Below are 19,579 nucleotides of genomic sequence, written 5' to 3'. Positions count from 1 at the left end.
CTTGGGAGGCTGAGGCAGGAGAATCTCTTGAACATGGGAGGCAGAGATTGCAGTGAACCAAGATTGTGCCACTGTGCTCCAGCCCAGGCGACAGAGCAAGACTGTGTCTTTAAAAAAGAAAAAAACAGGAGTTTGAAAAATTAGATATTTGTAGAAAAAATTTTCTGCATGTCAAAAACACCTTAGAAATAATTTCATTTGTGGATAAGAAAGGTATCTCTCATGTATGTATGCATGTTTTATTTATTTTATAATTTTTTCTTTAATCTTCTACATCATTAGGTAAAATGTATAAGCTCTTTTGAGCCTTTGAGCAGGAATTGTTACATTTTCCTTTGAATTATATGTGGCTTGTACCTGTAAAGCCAGAGTTTATAACCCTTATTGCTGTCTATCAAAGTATAATGTGTTTGGACTCCATTTCTGCTCACCATTCCTAAGAGAATGGGATAAGTATGGGTATGTTTTGTTTGGGCCCTTAGGGTGCCATTATTATCCATGAAGTTTATGAAGAAGGAGCAGCTTGTAAAGATGGAAGACTCTGGGCTGGAGATCAGATCTTAGAGGTATAGAATACCTGTTTTTGACCTTCAAAATTAACAGAGAAAAGGTTCCTGGGGGGAATGCTTCTTTCTCTCTCCCCTTCCCCACCTTCCTCCCCTTTACTGAACTCACCGTGTTCCTCACAGTCAGTGTCCCATTTCTGTACAGGTGAATGGAATTGACTTGAGAAAGGCCACACATGATGAAGCAATTAATGTCCTGAGACAGACGCCACAGAGAGTGCGCTTGACCCTCTACAGAGATGAGACCCCATACAAAGAGGAGGAAGTGTGTGACACCCTCACTGTTGAGCTGCAGAAGAAGCCAGGAAAAGGCCTAGGATTAAGTATTGTTGGTAAAAGGTATGACTGAGAAGGACAAACCCAGTGGTTCCTTGGAAATGATGGACTTAAATTATTTTGAAGAGTTAACAGCAGTAGCTGAATCATTTATCGGCAGCTAGTGTTCAGTAGGTAGCTATTGGTAGTCCCCTCACTAAAGAACTGTAAAAAGACACTCGTTTTGGACTTTTAAAATCAGAATATTGGAAGGTTTTGAAGGTACTTAAGAAAAGGTCATTTGGTATCTTTTTGAGTACCTAGTATGTGCTAGGAAATACATTAAGTTATCAGAAACAAAGTTAAATAAGACATATTTCCTGACCTCCAAAAACTCATGATCTGGTAAATGTTGAATTAAATATATTCTTGCAACAAAGCAATCTATTGATGAGGACAAAGATGCTTTGTCGGGGTTGGAGGGAGGCAAAGGAGAAAAGGACCAAGTGACTCTGTTTACTTAAAGCAAATTAGGGAAAATGTCGAAGAAAAGAGGTGCCTGAGCTGAGGCTAAAAGTGATAAGTGATCATTGGTTTATTAAAGGAGAGTGGAAGATATCGTAGGGAGAAGGGTCAGAGTGAACAAGAGCATACCATCAACAGAACCTAAAGCCAGGGGCCCGAGTGGTGACAGATTAGTGAATGCACAAAAATTCACAACCTAACTTACTTAAATATTTATATATAAGTACATTTTGAAAGTATTTATATATAAGTAATATTAGCAAATTCATTTATAAGTAATATTAACAAATGTGTAATCCAGTAAGTTTTATAAATGTTTCTTCCTTTTAGTATTTTAAGCCCATTTGGATCTGATCTCAGAATCTACCAGATAGCTAAACTTGTGAAGTAAGCATTCAGTAAAAAGCACCCCTGCAGTCTGCAGTGGCTCTAAGTTCATTTTGTCATTCCTTGGGCCTCAGATATCCACCATTTCAAAGCAGCTTGTTTTCCAGTGAGTCAGAAATCTATGAAGTGGTGATCTTTGTGTCAGAATATCCTTTGGAAATAGGCATTCTTCACATTGCCAAACCAGCAGCATAGACACCTGGTTCTGCAGCGACTTTTCTGTATGGGAATAAAAAGACATTTATACCATTTTGTTTTCTCAAAGACAACTAAAGGGTAATTATTTTTAAACACAGAAAGAATGTAGCATATTATTTGAGTCTCATTGGGACTATGTAAAAATTACACTTTTTTTTGTAATACAGTATCGGTAGTCTAGTTCTCATGAAATACGACATGGGTAAACATGGCTACTACAGGATTTGGGGTCACCAGGTCATCATAAAAACCTCCATTAATGAACCCTAAACTCTGTGCCTTGGGAAGACCATACAAAGACCATCTAATCCAACACCCTGTTGCTAAAGATGGGAAAGCAGAGAATCAAATGTTGAAATGGTTTGCTGTCATAACCTTGGCAAGGACAAGTGATATAGTTCAGCTCTTACTACATATTTCTATTTATCATATCTTAAGAAATCTTGGAGGTTTTTTTTATAGCTTTGTGAAAGAAAGGATGGGAATAAGATTTGTGTTTATTTTGCATAAACCTATCTTGTGTGGAAGATTTGTAATTATTTCAAATAAAAGACATCACAGCAATGGTATTTAGATTTTGAATTAATGAATTGTGTTTAGTTTGAAATACACCTCTCTTACAATTTTCTGTAATATTACTGATGTTGATTGTGATGGTAACACATTTATGTAACCACAAGTTAGTATCATTCAAAGCTCCATTCTGGTTTGGAAAGAACAGTAGATTTTGCGTCCAAGGACTGACTCGTAAGTCTTACTTTTGCCACTTGGTAGCCAAGTGATCCATAAAATCAGAAAGGTAATACACACTTCTAATCACAGTATGTAATTGATGAAGAATAAATATGCTTATAGGACATCATTTTAATCTAGAAACACTATAAGACATAAGCTATTATTATTATTATTATTATTATTTTTTGAGACGGAGTTTCGCTCTTGTTACCCAGGCTGGAGTGCAATGGCGCGATCTCAGCTCACCTCAACCTCCGCCTCCTGGGTTCAGGCAATTCTCCTGCCTCAGCCTCCTGAGTAGCTGGGATTACAGGCACGCACCACCATGCCCAGCTGATTTTTTGTATTTTTAATAGAGACGGGGTTTCACCATGTTGACCAGGTTGGTCTCGATCTCTGGACCTCGTGATCCACCCGCCTCGGCCTCCCAAAGTGCTGGGATTACAGGCTTGAGCCACCGCGCCCGGCCGACATAAGCTATTATTTATCAAAAAATATAATGTTGCTCCACTGTTGCTCCAAACAATAAGACTTTTAAAATTGTAAAAACAGAATTAAAATTTTTGGATAAAAACATAGCTTTTTATTAAATAAGCATTACATTACAGTTGAGGAAAAGATAATGCTGAAATTCAAAATTGTGTGCAGAAACGATACTGGAGTATTTGTATCAGACATTGTCAAAGGAGGAATTGCAGATGCCGATGGAAGACTGATGCGGGGAGACCAGATATTAATGGTGAATGGGGAAGACGTTCGTAATGCCACCCAGGAAGTGGTTGCTGCTCTGCTAAAGGTAAAAAATGCCAAAAATAATTTTGTGTGATTGCATAGAAGAAAGAAGATTTTTAACATTGAGCTATCATAGGCAAATTAGTATTGACTTCTCTTTATTTAAAGTGTCACCTCAAGGCCAGGTGCAATGGCTCACGCCTGTAATCCCAGCATTTTGGGAGACCAAGTTAGGTGGATCACTTGAGCCCAAAATTTCAATACTAGCCTGGACAACATGGCAAAATCCCATCTCTACAAAAAAAAATAACAAAAATTAGCTGGATGTGGTGGTACGTGCCTATAGCCCAGCTACTCAGAAGGCTGAGGTGGGAGGATTGCATGAGCCTGGGAGGCAGAGGTTACAGTGAGCCGTGATCATGCCACTGCACTCCAGCTTGGGTGACAGAAACCCTGTCTCAAAAAAAAAAAAGATGTCATCTCGAATCTTTTAAAATGGAAAGATTTTATTATTTAGATTTCATAGTACGGAATGTTTGATCAAAGTCCTATTCTGACTCAAAACTATTGAACTATTTAAAGTTGACATTTAAAATCAGGAGCAGATTGGTCATCCTTACTCAATGAAGCTAATTTAATGCAGATTCACTGGGCAGTAACTTCACTGGGGATTATCCTAATTAAAAGACCGCTATTCCTACATATATCATTCTAAACTCAAGTACATTTTACATTATGAAATTAATTTCCTCCAAAGAAAACTCACCATGAAGGATCATTTTCTGATTGGGAAGGTAGAACTACTTTTGCTTTTAAAATGAATTAATTGTAAAGCACAGAAAGCTCACTTGACAATATAATTCCTGGGACTCTAGGCATATTCTCTGTCAGGTAATATTCCAGATTCTAGAGGGGATTTGCATTCCTGTAAATAAATAAGGCAATGTTTATCTCCTTGTTTTGTTATTTACCCTAATGTGTTTTATGACCTGAAGTATAATTCAACATTGACTAGAAAACTGTCATTATCAGTACCCATATCATGGGTACCAATTAACATAAGCCTGCATGACAGTGCCCAGCAGCAGGGGAGCTATTGGAGGTCTGTGGGCTAAGGGGAGCCCCTGAGTGGCTGGGCTTTATGGAAGGATTTTCAAGTGGGTGCTTGTTACTCACCTCTGGTTTACATAGGATCTGGCATATGAATACAGTGTTTATAGATTTGGTTATTAAAGCAAAGTTAACATCTATCACTTCTCATTAGAATTATCAATCTTCAAAACATAATGTAATTAGAAATCTTTAAGGAGGAATACATTCTTTTTGGAGACACATTAAAAACAATTGTTAGCTCTGTGAGAATGATATATCTTAGAGAAACAATGGAAACATCCATAAAACAATATAATAATTTTTAAACAAGGCATTTAAAAAGCTAGTCTGGCTGGTGCAGTGGCTCACACCTATAATCCCAGTACTTTGGGAGGCCAAGGTGGGCAGATCACCTGCAGTCAGGAGTTCGAAACCAGCCTGACCAACATGAAGAAACCCTATCTCTACTAAAAATACAAAATTAGCAGGAGAATCACTTGAACCCAGGAGGCAGAGGTTGTGGTGAGCCGAGACTGCACCATTGCACTCCAACCTGGGCAACAGGAGCAAAACTCCACCTAAAAAAAAAAAAAAAAAGTAGTCTGAAAGTATATAATGAAAGCATAAATATTTGTATAACTTAGATGTTTGTTGTTGTTGCTGCTGCTTATTGTTGTTTTATTAGTAGTTTTTCATTTAAAAATCTTACATACATAATCCTCAAAACAGCACTTCATGCATGTAGAGTTCACTGAAGTATTATTTGAAATAGTAGGAAAATTGGAAGCAGCATGGGTTGACAAATACTATATAAACTTTGGTATAAATACCAAGGATGCATGCAAACATGTGTTGTTTGAAATAATGTTCATGACAACTCTTTTAACATGATAAAACATATACAGTAGTTGCTCCTAATCTATAGTTTCTCTTCCTGTGGTTTTAGTTACCCACAGTATAGTACAATAAGGTATTTTTAGAGGGAGAGAGAGGTCACATTTATATAACTTCTATTACAGTACATTGTTACAATTGTTCTATCTTATTATCTCTTACTGTTTCTAATTTATAAATTAAACCTTATTTTGTAGATATGTATGTATAAGAACAAAATAGTATATATAGAGTTCAGTACTATCCGTGGTGTCAGACATTCACTGGGGGAGCCTTAGAACATATTCCCCACAATAAAAAGGGATTACTGTACTTAGCAGATATATATAAGACAGAGGATTGTATTTACAGAATGGATATAACTATGTAAAAATGCTCTGACAAGGTTTTTTTAACATTAATTATGAGGTAATTGTTGGACTTATGGGTTCTTTTCTTCCCCTGTCTTTTTCATTTTATTTCCAAAATTTTCTTTGGTGGACATGAATTGCTTTTGTGTTGGAAAAATTAACAATTTTTGAAATAATCAAAATTATTTGATTTTTTGAAAGTTATTTAACTATTGAAAATTATTTAATTATTGAAAATTATTTGATTATTTGATATTTGAAAGAGAAGTGTTATAAGTAGGTGAAAAGATTGCAGCATTACACAGTTAATAATTAATGTATGGACTTGTTAACCTTACAGTTATATAAATTGAAAATATAAATAGTTTCAAGAAGAGTTTAGTAAATTTGCAGCAAGGAAACACCAAACCAAACAAATGGAAAAGCCAGCTTATGGATATTGCAAGTCAAGTTTTGACCTTTCAAAGTATGATTCATAATCAACATGCTCAAGAGTACTATATCCCTTTGTAATCTCATCACTTAATAATATAAGTACCCAATATGTTAATATTACTTCATTCTAGACACTATCATAAGCATTGCACATGGATTACTTATTTATCTCAACAACCTATAATGCTGTACATTTTAAAAATTCAGAGTAAAAGATTTATTGAGGTTAAACATCCATTATGGTCACACAGATAATAAATCACATAGTCTGGATTTAACCCGGTGACTCCAAAACAGGATCTCAAACACCTCCTTGTGTTACTTCCATATTAGACTGTGCAGCATTATTTGCATGCCAATGGTTTATTTGTCAAGGCTACAGGAATATTGTCTTTAATTCATGTTTTGTGTTGACAGCAATATTTATTTAAGTTTTAAGTCTGTTCAGGCACAGTGTAGTGATAGAGAATTTACCCAATTATCTAAGTACCTCTTCTGTTGAGGGGAAAACAAGTTGCTGTGGTGGTGGTGGATTTATTGTGTTCACTTTGTTTTTTAAACCGTGAGTTATTCAACTTCTTTGGCCCATCAAAATTAGTATGTTTCATGAGATAATTGCTGAGTTCTCCAGTTCTTTTTGGTAGAAGTAGTCTCGATAGAAATCATGAGGTGATAAGACAGACACTTGGTGTTGCTGCTGCTGCTGATTATTTTTATTAGTTTGAATGTTTTTTAAAAAAGCCGTTTTCCACAAGGGATTGGAGGTATCCTTGCCTATGGAAATTCCAAAAGAAAGATGCCTTTGAAAAAACTCAGTCTTGAAGAGTAAAATGTTCCTAAAGTAAAGAGTAAAAATCATCCTAAAGGTGATTATAGCATTTTATTTAAACATTTCCATAAAACACTCCCCCACCCCCACCCCCAGTGTTCCCTAGGCACAGTAACCTTGGAAGTTGGAAGAATCAAAGCTGGTCCATTTCATTCAGAGAGGAGGCCTTCTCAAAGCAGCCAGGTGGGTAGCTGTGGAGTTCATGAGGGTGATGCAATCATCATGCCAAGAGGACACATAGATGGCCCTGACTGTGGGTCTATCCAGGGTCATGTACAAGGTCTGGCCCCCTGGCAGCATGGGATAATCACTCAGGTACAGAGTTTCAGACAGAAGAACAAGAAATCATAGTAGGCAGGTAAACAAGATGTAGCTATTGAATAGTTTGTAAGTATTCTAAGGAAATCGATTTCAAACATTCTTTTTTGACATGATACATTTTCCATAATCTCAAAAGATAACTAATATAAGTAAAACCTACCAAGATAATATATTTTAAAAGTATTTTATAGCAACATCAATCAATATTCCACTTAAAAGTCCCATATAAGTGACCAATAGATAGATACTCAGCACCATGTATAAAAATATGGTGTTAAATATTTCAAGACTCTTGATATCTTAACCCTCTCCTCAGTCTTGTCTACTGATGATGGAAGCCCCTTTTCATCAGTCTGTCCTTAAAGACCTCATACTAACTTTCTTAAGTTGCTATGATGAGTTTCCTATTAGCTGGCCCTAATTCTGCAGTTTTTGTTTAAGTCCTGGTCTTCCTACAACATCAGTTTAAATTTAAAGAAGATTAGTTAGAATGAGATTATGAATATCCACTAAAATTTTAGGCAGATTGGAATCCATTTCATTTACATTTTTAGCTTCAATTTATGTCACTAGATAAATTCTCCCTCTAAAAGAAAAAAAAGTCAGTAGAAACTGTGTTTAAATTGCTTATCAAATTGTCAAATGCCACTATTGCTTAACAGGTATCAATCTCTAGATTGAATTCTGAAATAAGTGGTATTTAGGGAGTACGTTACTTCCAGAACATTCTGAAATAATTGTTGTGTATTTGTAGGTGAGTGAAGGCAGCCTGTCATCTTTCACTTTTCCGCTCTCTGGATCCAGTACATCTGAGTCACTGGAAAGTAGCTCAAAGAGGAATGCATGTAAGATTGGTTCAGTATTCTACACATGGTTTGAATTTTGGCTGTCAACACTGATTTTTTTTTTCTTGTTTACCTCTGAGCTTTTTTCCCCCATATCATCCTATATCCTAATATAGGTACAAAAACATGTGTTGGCAAAAAGTCTGAACAACATGAAGTTGTGCCTATAGCAGCTTTTCCCATTTGATGTTTACCCTACAAGATACACTAAACATTATAATCAGGATTCTGTAATTTTTTTTTCTTACTAAGCAGATTGGTGTATTTGATTTTAATCTTTTTCTATGTTTAATGTAACACCACTAAATCAGAAGATGTCATTAAGTGAAACCTTCTTTTTCCATGAAGATTGCAAAAACTTGAGAAAATTAATGTGATCCTCCTGTGTTTTAATTACATGAAATCATGCTGCAGAGGGTTTTTTGGCTTGATGTGTTGGTTGAGAGTTGTTTAAGTTGAAGAAATTAACCATATGGCAGTCTCTGTTTGCAATGTGACTAATATTCTAGAAATTTAGGCACGTAAGTTCATGAATTTTTTTAATGCATCCATGACTTTATTCCTCTCAGCCGTGCACGTGTGTCTTTCTATGCAAAGCACATTCTGCCCTTGACTCATTAAAGGGGATTATATAGTTATATAATCAACACTTAAAATGAAAAGGAAGAATGGGATGGTATATATGTTTTGCCAACTGGAAAAATAAATAGTTCCTATGTGAGATAGATCTAATCATGTATACTAGTAGCCTTGAGTACCCTCCTAAATAAACCGACAAACAAAAGTAGGTTATTCCATTTAGTGCCATCCAGCTGTAGATATTTTAATGAACATAAAAAGTGAATGAACATAAAATAACCCTATTTTTATATTTTTTGTCTTTAGCATCTGAAATACAGGGATTACGAACAGTTGAAATAAAAAAGGTAATTTTGGGGAGAGAAAACAATGTAAACTCTGGTGTTTTCAGAGACATCCTCATATGTGTTTTCCTGTTAACTTTCTTACTGTTTTAAAATATTCATCTGAAAAAAAGTATGTATTATTACATGTTACATGTGAAATAACATAATGTCTTTAATGAATTTCCTGATCATAGTACCTCATTTGAAAAATCATTATTTGCATACTCTGTATTGCTGAAAATAGCATCAACTTGACCCCACACAAAATAGTACCATGCCTCTCACTTACACTGATAAGTAAACCTTTCTCTTCACCAGATGCTTATTAGCTCTGAAACAGATTCCCCTGACAGCCGTGCGCAAGAGAGAAAGTAAAAGCAACTGTGATTTATTGAGCCTTTACTATTGTTCTGAGCACTCTTATAGACACTTCATGTCATTATCATGTCATTTAATATTCACGACAGGCCTCTGTGAGAGGCACTGTTGTCTCCATTTTGTAAATGAAAATCTTAACGATTTATTGAGAGGAGTGGACTTGTTCCAAGTTCCAGCATTTGCAAGTATGACGTCCTGGCTTTGAACACAGGTCTCTCTAATTCCAAAAGTGGGGTCTTTTCACTTCATGAGTTGACCTGCTTTTCATCAGTTCCACAATATGATTTTCATTTAGCATGTCTTGATTTATTTTTTACTTCCTGAACAGACGCTGATTTTCCTAAGCCACACTAAGCACCTGTGTCAAATAAGTCATGCAGTTTTCTTGCACTTCATTTTGCCTCTCACACTTAGAAGATCAGCGTTGACTGTCGGATGTCATGCCAAATAATAAAAGGTCAATGAAAAATATCACTTTGACCAAAATATTACATCTGTTCCTTGGCAGGGCCCTACTGACTCATTGGGAATCAGCATTGCTGGAGGAGTGGGCAGCCCACTTGGTGATGTGCCTATATTTATTGCAATGATGCACCCAACTGGAGTTGCAGCACAGACCCAAAAACTCAGAGTAAGTCGTACTAATAACCCTAGAAGCCCTAGCTCAACTTGCAGAAGTGTTTTTACAAACCCATTGAATCTGGCTACCTGTTGTAAGGCAGTTTTAAATGTCTATATTGACTTTTAAATCATGTCATCCAACCACAGTAAGGCTTGCTTGGAGTAAAAGGTAAAGAATATTAAAAGAAAGGAGAAAATGCAAGTTTGCAGTTAAATGAAATGTGAAGATTTATAGTTAGTTGTTTCTTAATACATATTTTTACATGTTGAAATTGTGGAGCAAGCTAAAAGAGAACAGAAAGTATTTTCAGAACACCAGTCTGAAGTGAAATTTTTTTCCTCATATATTTTATTGGTCTAAATGCTGATTTAACTCAGTTAAATTGAAAAGCATTATTTATTTGCATTCACTTATAATTCTGCAGAACTTTAATATAAATATGGCTTACAGTGTTATAAAACTATATGCAACTTGCCTGAAAGCTGAAGGATTATCCAAATTGTAGAGAGCTACCATGGAATTTATGCCAGCTGCCCAGCTCCAGAATTACATGAATATTCCATTAAGGCAACTCAGTCTCTCTGAAGTAAAATCTTGATGGTTTAATAACTCAAATAGATCTCAGAACATAGCCACATTTTAGTTTAAATAGTCTTTAGGTTGGGAATGGTTCAGCGTCTTTTGATGTCCAAATTTATGGCTGACACTTAAAAACCAATTGTATACATAGCACAGTGTCAGTAAACTTCTGGAAAGAAGGATAGTGAATATTTTAGGCTTCATGGGACCTATGAGTCTCTGTTGCAGCTACTCAGCTCTGCCCTGTGAAAGCAGCCAAATAAGCATGGCTGTCTTCCAACCAAATTTTATTAACCAAAATAGGCAATAGGCCAGATTTGGCCTCTGGGCCTTAGTTTGCCAACCTCTAACTTAGAGTCACATCTAATGATTATAATAGTAATGTCCAGAGAAATTTCAGTTTCCAAATGATAGTGGTATTTTTTTCTTTTAATAGGAAGTAATGTATCACCCAAGAGAAATGAAGAGCAGGGAAGAGTGACCTTCTCCTTCTCCTTTCCTCTCCCCTGGATATGGAACTCAGCCATTATTCACTTCTTTTTGTGGTTGCTGCTTATTGGACTTCTTGGAATTAGTGTTTTCCTTGGTTATATTTCAGTGGCTGGTAGCAGTATATATGTCATGTGGAAGGTATAGCAGGAAACGAATACTTGGGTCTCAAAGACCCCCTCTTCATGGCTGCTTTAGCAGATGGCTGTTTCTTTCTCTCCCTTGCAGGTTGGTGATAGGATTGTCACTATCTGTGGCACATCCACGGAGGGGATGACTCACACCCAAGCAGTTAACCTACTGAAAAATGCATCTGGCTCCATTGAAATGCAGGTAAGATTTTTATCCCGAGCATAAGTCAGAATATAGGTAGCTTGAAGACGTATGAGCTTTGATGCTAAAGCAATAAAAACGATTAAATCTTTTGCTATTACTTTTTTTAGTATTTCTCTTGAATATAAATGATTAAGAGTTCCAAGAAAGTGCATATGAAACATTCTGTAACATGTTACTCTGAATCGTTGTTTCATACTTTAAGGGGAAAAAAATATAGGGCCTTAGCAGTGCATGATGATTTGCTCGAATTTTGGGTGGTGCTAGCAAGTGGCTTGTATTCTAAAGATCTTTAAAAAATAATTACATATGAGACTATGTTTTAAAAACAATTCTACAAAAAAACTTTGTAGAATTGAATTAGAATACGCTTACTGTCAGGACAGTTAGGAGGCCTCCAGACCTTGTGAAATTTCATTCTCTTTGGTTGTGTTTTATGTTAACAGAAATGATTAAATGGACAATAAAACACACATTTTAATCCAAGTGCTCTTTTTGAAGAAAAATTACTTCCCCTCTTCACAGGAACATGTGTTTTTTCTGTTTATCCTCCTCTATGCAGGTGGTTGCTGGAGGAGATGTGAGTGTGGTCACAGGTCATCAGCAGGAGCCTGCAAGTTCCAGTCTTTCTTTCACTGGGCTGACGTCAAGCAGTATATTTCAGGATGATTTAGGGTGAGTTCATACATTATGATTGGTGTATTATTTTTCACTTATGAGTCAAGTCTTCCTGACAGTTGCATACTCTGTCCCATGTTTCTAGGAATTACATACAGGTAAAATGATAAAATATATGAAGGATGAATTATACACATCAGGTGCTTCTAAACTGTTAAATAATTATGGCATGGATTTAGCTGATCAAAGATAAGTAGAGACAGCTAGCTAGCTAGATATATATATATATATATATATATATATATATATATATATATATATGCATGTTACTACCCTTCCCATGGTTTCAGCTCTGATTTTGGGGTGAGAGACATTTTAATCTTGACGTCACCATTTCGTGTAATGTGGAGCAAGTCAGACCTGTCATTTTAAATTTTCCAATACTGCCTACTCATTTAAGATATTATCCTTCAGACTGAAAAAATTCACAGGATTAAGTAACAACACTTGAATACAAAAGCATTAGAGAGAGAAGAGGAGAGAGAGAAACACATTAGAAGTTTTACATAATTTGATGCAGCCTTTCCATTGCTTGTAATTGATTTTTCTCTCTGAGGTTGGGCGGACTGATGTTTATGATTTATTCTATTATAGTCCTCTGAACTCTAGTCCTCTCACTTTAAATAAACTGGAAAAAGAATTGAGTTCTCTCTACAATGAGAACATGCCATAAATATGTTAGTTTAAGGGAACTGTAAATGAGTAATAGAATTAGGGTGTTAAGTAGGATTTCATTAGATTATGTAAATTTAAAATACTGAGCACAGCATGCACTGACAATTTAAGCATCTTAAAAATACCCATAATATACTTGCTGTCAGTAATAAAGAGAATTATGCTAGCTCTAGGTGGATTTCAGATAATTCATAACTTCTATATATATATTTAATTTAAAACCTCTTTTTTCCTTTTCTTCACTGTAGACCTCCTCAGTGTAAATCTATTACTCTAGAGCGAGGACCAGATGGCTTAGGCTTCAGTATAGTAGGAGGATATGGCAGCCCTCATGGAGACTTACCCATTTATGTTAAAACCGTGTTTGCAAAGGTAAGCTTGCAAATTTTAACCACCCTCTTTTCCCCTAAACATTCATTAATAGTGGTCAGCAGCTGGCTTATTAGTTTATGGCCTGAGGTAATGCCAAATGGTTAGCAGTTAATCATTTCTTTTCAAAACTCCCTACAGGAACAAGTCATTAAATATTTTTGTCCAATTTGAGGTTTAGTTATAGTTAAAGGAAAATAGGCTCAAATTGAAACTTCAGGAAAACTCTTAACAATATACATAAAAATATTAATGAACTTTGGTTAATAAAGCCTATTTTTTTTCTTTGAGCACAAATTACACGATTATCTTTTGAAAATGGGACATTTTAAATATGTATGCTATAGAGCACTGGTATTTCTGTTTGCATTTTTTGTTGTGAAATATAAAATAGATTAATTCCATTGAATAAAACAGAAAAATAACTACTGAAAAAAATTTGAGTATCCAGCAGCCCTATTATCTATAATAATCAGCTATTCCCAATGAAGGGATTCAATTAAAAAATTGTATATAGTTATAATGATAACCTATTCTATCTTAAGAAGATTTCGAATAAGAATAAAGATACTGCAGTACTGGTAAAGCTATTGAAATAATTTAAACCCATAAAATTACTGTTAATATGTTCAAATGTTTTTCAGGAGCTACAAAACTGGACAAAATTTCTTGCAAGGAAAAATTTAGAATCTCAAAATTTTACAGTGTAAAAAGGAACAGACCTTACTTTGACCTGTTTAAAAATTTGATATAGGGCTTTTGGATTAGTGGCATGGTCCTTTAATTTATGAATGCTTTATTTTATTATTTTGGAAAAAAAAATTTAGCCAATTTAAAATGCTGTACCTACAACAAGCTAAATTATAAGATTTTTAAAAAGCTATTGGTATGTCCAAAAATACAAACAGCATTTGCTAGTGAATAGAAGAGTCATACAGTCCTTTTCCTCAGCCTAGGAACAATTTATTTAAGGCATGCTAGTTAGAACATATTTTAAGAATTTCGTCATTATGTATTCCTCATTAACTTTTCCATATTTTTAATTTTATATTTAATTGCATAATTGTCTTCTATAGGCATGCTTTAAGATGGGGTTCTTTTTCAAACAGCAATGTCTGTGTTTAATCTTAATCATTTAGGGTCCATAAGGAATATGAATAATCTACCTACCTTTGGGAAGTAAGAACTAAGACAGCTTGAATAGCTTTTTCGAAACCACTAAAAGAATTAGAAACAGCAGTGGGTTTTAAATTTAGAACTTATGCCTTATTCTGCCCTAGTGAACATTCAGGTGGGCTCTGTGCTTTTGCAAACCTTTGGATTTTGTCGGTCCCCAAGCCCTTGTCCTGTAAAACAGATTCCTACCTAATCCTTTGTCTTCTTTCTGTAGATTTTCTTTACAGGATAGAAAATCCTGGATTCTATTGAATCGTTCCTACTAGGCAAATTCCCAAATATTCTTTATTAATTTGAGTTCCTACCAACTGCTGTGCTGAACAGCCAAAAACCCATTCAGCTAATCTATTGACTGCTAAATTCTCTCTCAAATTGGTATCTCAATGCTAAAACCATTTAGGAGAAAGACCTTCTTTGTCTATGTTCATCATTGCTTAATGACTTAGAGCACCCGTGAAGCACTGGGAGCTATGTGTGTGTACACGCAGAGCAATTTACATTCCAGTTGAGATCTTTTCCTGTTATGAGGCTGCAAGGCAGCATTTTTTGAGAAATAAACAAACCTACTTTATAATTTGCAGGGAGCAGCCTCTGAAGATGGACGTCTGAAAAGGGGCGATCAGATCATTGCTGTCAATGGGCAGAGTCTAGAAGGAGTCACTCATGAAGAAGCTGTTGCCATCCTTAAGCGGACAAAAGGCACTGTCACTTTGATGGTTCTCTCTTGAATTGGCTGCCAGATTTGAGCCAACCCAACCCCTAGCTCACCTCCTACTGTAAAGAGAAGGGGGACTGGTCCTGACTTTTTCTATGCTGTGTTCAGCCGGTTCTACAGAACCATAGGGGGAAAATAACATTTAAATTTGTTTTTCCCATGTAGAAATGCTTTTCTAACTGACAACCTAACGTTATTTTTCTTTTTCTCCTTGCATTTTGTGAACGTAAATTCAAAGAGAAGGAATATTTGCATAGGTGAATCTGCTTTTTATTTGTGAAGATATCTAATGTTTTGTAGTCACGTGGGCAAGAATTGTTAGATGCTAAGCTGGTTAGTATAAAGAAAGATAATTCTAAAGCTAACCAAAGAAAACTGGCTTCAGTAAATTGGGATGAAAAATGAAAACATAAAGAAGAAAATCTCGGGAGTTTAAAAATGCCTATTTGGCAATCTACCTCTTCTCCCCACCCCAAACTAAAAAAAGAAGAAAAAAGTTTTGAAAATCTTTAAAAATACTGTCAGTATTTTAAACTCTTCAACACAGTATTATAAAAACATTTCATCTCCCCACCTCTAATAGGCATTTATATTTTTCCTGCTAAAATTGGTTTCTACATTGCATTGAATAAATAGCAAATATATGAAGCAGTGTCCCTAAATTTTGTAAAGAAATTATATTTAATGCACATCTTCATTTTTGTTTTTATTTTTGACCTGTTATAAAATATTTTCATGTTGCTGTAAGTAAATGATGATGCCACCCCGTGTTGACTGTGGTTTATCTAGAAAGCAACCATGCTGCTCGCCACAGAGGAACATAGAAGAGTCCCAGAACTTTTAATGCTGGTTTTAACAACTGATGCAACATTAAAAATGTGTTAGTGTGCTGTGCAATTGGTTTTCAATTAGTATTAATCTTAATGACAAAAAACAAACAATGTGGTAGTAATTATTCTGTTTGTATGCCATTAGTAAATTGATAGAAAAATTAAGGGGATTAGCATAACTTCATTTCATTGCCTTATATTAACATCTTATAATACAATAGTTTAAGACTAAGGGAAACAGATGGAGCTGTTTATTGAGACAACTGGTGAGGAATTATCATGTGTTCATTCCCATTTTAGAGCGTGAAACTCCTACATTAGAATATATAAAGTCACTTTAAATATTATCTATATTTGTAGCAGAAGTAGTGTACAGATATTTTATTGCTGCATTCTTGTGTAAATGCAGAATTAAAGTGAATAAATAAGAAGTTTCAGTGGTGCACAAATAAAGAAGCAGCAGGCGTATTTTTTTGTTGTTCCTTCTACTGTGGAAAAGCTTTGTTATATACTGTTCAAGATTTACAACTTAAAATTGGTTTTTATCATGTCTGACTGCACATATGGTGTCCATAGTTACAGCTAAAGGAACTTTGGACAACGTCATTATGGAAAGCTCAATATTTTTTACCTCCACAATTTTTTCTAGCACTAGAGATTCATAGACTCTTCATGGATTAGAGGGAGATGACATTGTAGAAAGAGAAGTATCCTGCCTGTATATGTTTTTCTCAGGTGCTGCTAATGCACTAATATTATAAGTTGCTCTTTAGTGTGGTCGAGAACTATTAAAGTGTATTCACATGGACAAAATTGTAATGAAAATTATTTGTATTAATAAACATGACAAGTCCAACTTGAACACTGAACAAGGAATGAGGGGAACTTTGTTTTACTTTTGTACCAAATTAGAACAAACGTGCATTTCCCTCTGATTTATCTTATCTGTAAAATGATAGGTTATTTTATCACAAAGTTTTTATTTAGTTCTAAAATATAAGAATTCAGCAATTCTTAGTTACACAAAATGAATGGAAAAAACTACACCAACTCAAATGGAAAAAAATATTGCACCAACTCAAAAGTTGTTAACCAGTCATTGTAAATTTAGGTGCTTGATGTAACAAAATTCATTTTAGTATCCCAGTGACACATCTGGCTTCTTAGCCATCACTTAGTGGCTCTCCATAACAAAATATCCCATTATTTAATGGTAGGCTGCTGGTAGATGAACTAACTTCCCATCTGAGTTTGAGCAAGCAAAGAAGTTTTGTAGAGGATGTTCATACCAGACTGTGTGGGAGAAAGCCAACCAATCCCATTCAAGTTTCATAATATGTCTAAGTGCTCCCAAGAAGAACAGCCCAGTCAATATCTTTACTAGCTGAAATAGTGTCTCCCAGCGGGGCACAGTGGCTCACATCTGTAATTCCAGCACTCTGGGAGGCCGAGGTGGGCGTATCATGAGGTCAAGAGATCAAGACCATCCTGGCCAATGTGGTGAAACCTGTCTCTACTAAAAGTACAAAAATTAGCTGAGTGTGGTGGCTTGTGCCTGTAGTTCCAACCACTCGGGAGGCTGAGTAAGGAGGATTGCTTGAACCTGGGAGGTGGAGGTTGCAGTGAGCCAAGATCACGCCACTGCACTCCAGCCTGGCGACAGAGTGAGGCTATGTCTCAAAAAACAAAACAAAATAAAAGCAAAAACAGTGTCTCCACCTAATTCATGTCCACTTGGCACCTCAGAACGTGACCTTTGGAAATGGGGTCTTTGCAGATGTTGTAAGTTCATGCTGGATTAAAGTATGCTGTATCTTATGACTGGTTTTTGTGCAAGTAGGTATTGTGAAGGCACAGACATTGGGAAGAAGGCCCATGAAGATGGAGGCAAAACAAAATAACCCCAAACAAGCTAAGGAATACCTAAGGGACCCTCAAAAGCTGGAAGAGACAAGGAATGTTTTATTCCCCAGGGCCGTCAGAAGGAGGTTGGCTTATTGACACCTTGAATTCAGGCTTCTGGCCTCTAGACTGTGAGAAAATAAATTTCTGTTGTTTTAAGCCACAGTTTGTGGTACTTTGTTGAAGCACTGGGAAACTGATAGAGTATCTTAAATGTTGGTTGGGTGTGGTGGGTTATGGCTATATTTCCAGTACTTTGAGAAGCCAAGGTGAACAGATCCCTTGAGCTCAGGATTTTGAGACCAGCCTAAGCAACATGATAAAACCCTGTCTCTACAAAAAAAAAAAAAAAAAAAAAAAAAAAAAAAAAAAAAAAAAATTAGCCAGGCAGCTACTTGGGAAGCTGAGGCAGGAGAATCACTTAAGCCTGGAAGGCAGGGCTTGCAGTGAGCCAAGATTGCACCATTGCACTCCAGCCTGAGTGACAGGAGTAAAACCTTATCTAAAAAAAAAATAATAATAATAATAATTTGAATGTCCTGAGCTACTGTCATTATGTCTGGCTAACAGGAAAGATTATGAGTGGCTGCTAATTAACAAAGACAAACATGTGAAAGAGAAAATAGAAGGAGGGAGGGAGCAAAGAAAGTAAAGTTTCAGAGGAAAAGAATATAGGTTTATAAACACTGGGGATAAGTAACAAAGCCTTATGCTTGCTATATTATTTCTTTCTGGAAATATAGTAGTTCTCTGTGGTGAGAGAAGAAAGTGCTTAAACAAAGAGTTTAATTCAAGACTTGTTTTATTACAATGTTAGTGCCATGTACCACCCAAGACATTGGATTGCCTGTAATAGGTTCTATAAATATAATTAGGTGTTTGATTAAATCAAACTGGGAAATACACATTTCTGGTACTATCCAAAAGGATTATTATTATCGAAAAGGATAATAACAGTAATAAAGTATTTCATTTATATATTTATCTATACATACATATATAAGCAGCAGGAATAGCAAGGTAATGTAGCAAATCAGTAGAATTTACTTAGCAGAACAGTGATGGAGTGAGTTAGAAGCATAAAAATTAAAATTCTTGAAAAATAAGAGAAAAAAGGAGGAGAGGCTCCCCCCCCCCCCATTTTATGAATCTTGACAAAGCAGATTCTGATCGATATGAAGAAGCAAAGGGAGCTCTTCACTGCTCTGAGATGTACTGTACTAAACCGCCTTAGAATTGGTCAGCTAGTTTATTGTCTGATAATGCCATGCAATGATTTAGTGCCCCCTTTTGAGATTCCCAAGGTGAATAGAGAGGTTGAAGGGATGTGTTTGGGGAGACAAGCAATAAATAGGCTTTTTTTTTTTTTTTTTTTTTTTTTTTTTTTTTTTTTTTTTTTTTTTTTTTTTTTTGTCTAGGTATGGGAATGTCAAACTATCATCACTTGCTTTTGGCAACCCTGGTATAGATATTCTGGAATGCATTTGATTTGGGCAAAGATGTTTCTCAACTTAACTTTGTTCTGAAGAGAGTTATTTCTAAGGCAGGATTGGCCTCCAATACCTTAAGAGGGAAAAAAAATTGGTGTCAAGAAAAGTTCTAAATAAGAGCATGAAAACTGGGGAAAGCAAGTATTTTTCAGGTGATTTTTATGTGCGTAGTATTGAAATTTCATTTCCCTCAAAATTGTTCATTTCAATCTATTTTAGAAAAAAAATTATTTGTCTAAGAATTTTAATAGTCAAATCCTGAAAGTTCAGTAAT

At 35.5% G+C, this 19,579-nt stretch overlaps 1 protein-coding gene across 11 annotated transcripts in view; it reads left to right on the top strand.

Annotated features, from left to right (window-relative positions):
• The window catches only part of MPDZ (multiple PDZ domain crumbs cell polarity complex component), a 176,494-nt gene extending 157,267 nt beyond the window's left edge, over nucleotides 1-19,227 (top strand). For 7 of the 11 annotated variants that reach the window (XM_074394831.1, XM_074394833.1, XM_039475053.2 and 4 more), the window contains 11 exons: nucleotides 483-566; nucleotides 712-905; nucleotides 3,315-3,462; nucleotides 7,095-7,181; nucleotides 8,074-8,164; nucleotides 9,050-9,090; nucleotides 9,956-10,078; nucleotides 11,366-11,470; nucleotides 12,033-12,145; nucleotides 13,072-13,195; nucleotides 14,950-19,227. In XM_074394831.1, the coding sequence (XP_074250932.1) occupies nucleotides 483-566; nucleotides 712-905; nucleotides 3,315-3,462; nucleotides 7,095-7,181; nucleotides 8,074-8,164; nucleotides 9,050-9,090; nucleotides 9,956-10,078; nucleotides 11,366-11,470; nucleotides 12,033-12,145; nucleotides 13,072-13,195; nucleotides 14,950-15,096 (1,257 nt within the window). In that variant the 3' untranslated portion in view covers nucleotides 15,097-19,227. The remainder of the gene's footprint in view (nucleotides 1-482; nucleotides 567-711; nucleotides 906-3,314; nucleotides 3,463-7,094; nucleotides 7,182-8,073; nucleotides 8,165-9,049; nucleotides 9,091-9,955; nucleotides 10,079-11,365; nucleotides 11,471-12,032; nucleotides 12,146-13,071; nucleotides 13,196-14,949) is intronic. The other 4 variants (XM_074394836.1, XM_074394835.1, XM_074394832.1 and 1 more) reach the window with 2 other exon arrangements.
• The last annotated feature ends 352 nt before the right edge of the window (nucleotides 19,228-19,579 follow it).

The sequence above is a fragment of the Saimiri boliviensis genome, chromosome 2, assembly GCF_048565385.1.
Source record: "Saimiri boliviensis isolate mSaiBol1 chromosome 2, mSaiBol1.pri, whole genome shotgun sequence".
Lineage (NCBI taxonomy): Eukaryota > Metazoa > Chordata > Mammalia > Primates > Cebidae > Saimiri > Saimiri boliviensis.
Note: the sequence above shows the minus strand (reverse complement) of the source record. Positions and strands in the feature narration are given on the sequence as shown.